Source organism: Phalaenopsis equestris, unplaced genomic scaffold, assembly GCF_001263595.1.
Source record: "Phalaenopsis equestris unplaced genomic scaffold, ASM126359v1 Scaffold000747, whole genome shotgun sequence".
Taxonomy (NCBI): domain Eukaryota; kingdom Viridiplantae; phylum Streptophyta; class Magnoliopsida; order Asparagales; family Orchidaceae; genus Phalaenopsis; species Phalaenopsis equestris.
In genome coordinates, this window is record NW_018165187.1 from 30,891 (window position 1) to 34,962 (window position 4,072).

The 4,072-nt window shown below is 34.7% G+C and overlaps 1 protein-coding gene across 2 annotated transcripts; it reads right to left on the reverse strand.

Annotated features, from left to right (window-relative positions):
- Window positions 1–2,418: 2,418 nt before the first annotated feature.
- Window positions 2,419–3,455, reverse strand: LOC110030659. Of its 2 annotated transcripts, none has more exons than XM_020733486.1 (2): window positions 2,953–3,455; window positions 2,419–2,846 (listed from the first exon to the last, which is right to left on the reverse strand). In XM_020733486.1, exons 1-2 carry the CDS (start codon window positions 3,080–3,082, stop codon window positions 2,686–2,688), a joined length of 291 nt encoding a protein of 96 aa, XP_020589145.1. In that variant the 5' UTR covers window positions 3,083–3,455; the 3' UTR covers window positions 2,419–2,685. The 2 variants fall into 2 exon arrangements, with proteins under 2 accessions (XP_020589145.1, XP_020589143.1); XM_020733484.1 differs by having other exon boundaries at window positions 2,422–2,846; window positions 2,929–3,455.
- Between the last annotated feature and the right edge of the window lie 617 nt (window positions 3,456–4,072).

Consider the following 4,072-nt stretch of genomic DNA (forward strand, 5'->3'; position numbering starts at 1 on the left):
AATGTCATTCATGAATTTCAATATTTTAATAAGAAAATAAACATTTGATTGCCAACTTAATAAAAAATTTATGTGATAATAACGCTTTAAATTTGATATAATTTTAATTTCAAATATTTTGTTTCAACAATATCAAAATTCATTAATTTCTTATTCATATGCATCTCAATAAAATGATATTAATGAATGCAAGAAGTCACCACCTGCTTGATGTTGATCGGACTTAAATGTTTCATATGAGGGGTGGTAAATCACAATTTGAATGATATTTTACTAACATCAATGCTCTATATTACTGTTCTTCATCAAATATGAGCGAATGTAATATTGACTCTTTGAAATCTCATCAATCATATTCCCTCTCCTCTCCTCTATATTTGGTTGGTATTATGAAAAGAAAAAGTGAAAGATATTTCGAAAAAACTCAAGTTATGCCTAATAGAGTAGCGATTACCATAAAAAAATATGGGGAGTGACCAAAGAGATTTTAGTTGCAATTGGATTACATCAAACATAATATTATGTCCATATCACATTTGTAGAGATTATGGATATATAGAAAAATCTTTAAAATAATGCTCATTGGTATGTGTTATTTGCATATAAATAGTTCTAATATAGTTTGAATTGGTGAGTTTTTTTTTTAAGTAAGAAAATATTAGAACAATAGAATAAAAATAGAAAATCATGGATTTAGAATTAGCATAAATTAATTTTTTCTAGGGGTTTTAAATTTGATAATTATTGTTCAGTACAGTTGGAAGATGAAATGATTTATAAGTGTGATGGAATTAAGTATTTTGGACCTAATATACTAAAAAAAATATGTAGAGAGGATATATATTTTAGTGTTAAAATCAGGTAGTCAAAATGAAGTAGAGTACAATCGATAAGAGAGTATCATAAAGACTCAAAAGCAGTTTAATAGATTAGAAAAATACTGCCTATAAAATATATAATTAAACTCAAGCCACAACATTTCTGGTTAGGTTGACCAATATAAATACTTACCAAGCAAAAGTATATGACATGCCCCCATCTTTTATTGGTTCATTGTTATCCGAAAGAAGTGAACTCCAAAGGCCTTTTTATCTTTTTTTTTTTTTTTTTGATGGAGTAAACTTAACAAAATTTTGCAAGTGCTTAAAAACTTAGTATCAATTAAGAGATAGTTGAAGAATACTAACAAGGATTTGGATTTTAGAGGCTTATGTAATAGAAGCGGATCTTATCAATTGACTTACTACTAATGGTTTATTGGATTTCATCTATCCATTTGAATATCAATCACAACTAAAATTGCTAGCTCCCATCCCCTTTTAAGTTGTAAGAAAGCTGATAAGTTGACAAAAAAGGATTGATCCATATTATTTGGATCCCAAGGCTGAGCAAAGTTCAAGATCAAGTGGCTCCTAGCTGCTCCCCATATTTAGGTTTGGATCGAAATAAACAAGTCGAGCTACAAGCTAAAATTTTGGATCAAATTTTTTTGAGCCACAGCTCGAAATCAGATTGTTAACAACTTTAGTCAGTTAGGGCTGTGAATTTAATGAATTTAGCTTGAAGATTGTTAATCTCTCGAAAATTGATTCGAATTTTGGCTCGAATCGAGATCGGATCAAAATAATTGAGTTGAACTATGAGCTAAAATTTTGGATCAAATTTTTTTGAAGCCGATTTTGAGCCGACCACAGCTCGGATCTTTAACAACCCTACCCATACTTGAGTATATCGGCGCTAAGTAATTGTTTTCATGTAATTGGTAATGTGGAGGACTTCTATTTACATAAGAGACGGCAGAGTTAACATGAGATTTATCGGTTGAAGAATGGTCCACGCCCGCTGTTAGACAAAAGAATGGTATCATTATATAGCCGTAGGGACATCTTACTTATTAGCTTGAGCTTATGACTAGATGGTAGTCCATCATCTGGTTTACTAAGCACAACTCAAGTCCTAGAAGATTCATGCTGAAGTCTACTGAACTTGAACAAAAAATAAAACTCTTTTCGTCAGCACGCATATGACAAGACGAATTACAAATACTTGTTCAGTTGACTTAATGAAGCCAAAGACCAAAGAAAGTTGTCACTCGTCTACATAATGATCCCATAGAAATGCATTTTTTTGTTGCAGAAGGTTAGATCCTTGAAGAGAAAACCCCAAAAATTTTCGGTAGTAATATGTCTACTTTAGATTCCCAATAATTTGCATCTGAAAACTATACGAGCTTAACATTTATAGAAGAGTGCAAAGAACCAGGAAAAAGATGGATTTTTTCAAGTGATAGTACAAACAGATCAATAATCTGTTTAGTGCTCTGCTCTGCAAAAACAAAGCAAGTAATTCAACGTTTCTGCTACCAACTGGTTGTTTTTCCAACTTTAGTTGCAAGTTTCTAACATTTCCTTGGATTCACCATCTAAAAATATATAAATAAGGCTAGCAGAAACATCCAATCAGAACTTTTGAGTAAAAGTTTCAAAGCAATTCCCTTCTTTGTATATCGCAATGACTATGGCCTTTTAAGTAGCCTTTTTATTTGAGCTTTCACCTATAAGAGAGGATAGGGTAACAGTGAAAAGCACGGTCCGGCAAAGTTACACTTTTTCTCTCGATCAACAAAAGCACAAATAAGCTAAAAAAATCAACTAAAACATAAATGAAAGGAAATAAGCAGACCTTTCAGTAAGAAAGATTGAATCTTGGACTCACAGATTTTAAATTCTTGTTGAGATTCTGCAAGTCATCAGCAATTACACTAAGTAAATCAGACACCGAAATGGTACTCTTTCTATCACCCGTGGCAACCAAACCTTCAACGGGTGCTGAGATCCCAACGGCCACTACAAAAACCACATCAAATCAAATCAGGAACACAAAATCTCACCCTCCCGCCACATAAAATAAAGTTCTGAAGCAAAATACCATTTTGCGCTGATGAGACCTTACATCGAACATTTTCTGCGCGCCGGTAAGTCCCCGAAAATGAAATCTCCGGCCTTCGGTAACTCCTCAGCAAACCTGCCGCATCAAAGCTTCTTTTGGTGAGATCCAAACAGGGGAAAGTCAATGAGCACATCCTCCCACAAACTCAGTCGAAAGAGCAAGCAATTGCTCAGTTCCGGGGATTGTTCAGAACCATCACAATGGAGCAGAAAGCAGCAAAGCTCGGAGCTTTGACGATGAAGTACTCGAAGTTCATGAGTGGCGGCAGTTGGCCGGCGGGCGGCGGTTTGTTGGTGGGAAATGGAGGGGAGCGAGATGATGGAGGTGGAAGTTTGGTGATTTAAATAGGTGGAGGGGGAGGGGAAGGGGGCGGGGGAGAGTTGGATCCATGAGCGCCACACAGAAGCCGAGTATCTGGGTCAGCCTTATCAGTTGGGTGGTAACCTCAAGCTCTACGAAGAGGACAGTGTTGGCCATAGGGAGAGGAGAGGTCCATGGAGACGCTACTCCACGTGGTTCAATAGGTGTTGAACCCAACCCACTTTATAATTGGGAAAAAATATGTGTACATAAGAGGTATTGACATTATATCTATGTTATATCGTCTGTAGCTTCAATGTAACATTCATATAACCTACTTGTAACCTTACAAAGAAGTTCCGCGCTTCTGTTTTCACATATCTATATGTTACATGGAAGTTATATGGAGGTTATAAGGGATATAACACGAATATAATGCTGATATAACGTGAATATAACATTCATTATGTACACAGCGCTGTGTACTTCTTTCGTACGCAAATTTTTTCCCCAAAATAGTGAAGAGATGAATTGCGACTGTGTGATTGCAGCTTCGAACATCTATGCGGGTATGACCCATACTGGATTGAATGTATTTTTAAGTTATTTTTGTAGCTGAATTACTCTTTTTATGTATCGACTTAGGTCAGCTTAACAATATTTACAAAATCTAATATTTATGTGATATTTTTGAACTATTAAACTGATATATTTACTCTCAAACCATCAGGACTTTTATAAAATGGATGAAAGTAGATGTTCGATTTGTAAGTAGTAATGTTTCAGGTGTTATATATATATATATTTCATGTGAGTGTGGAGA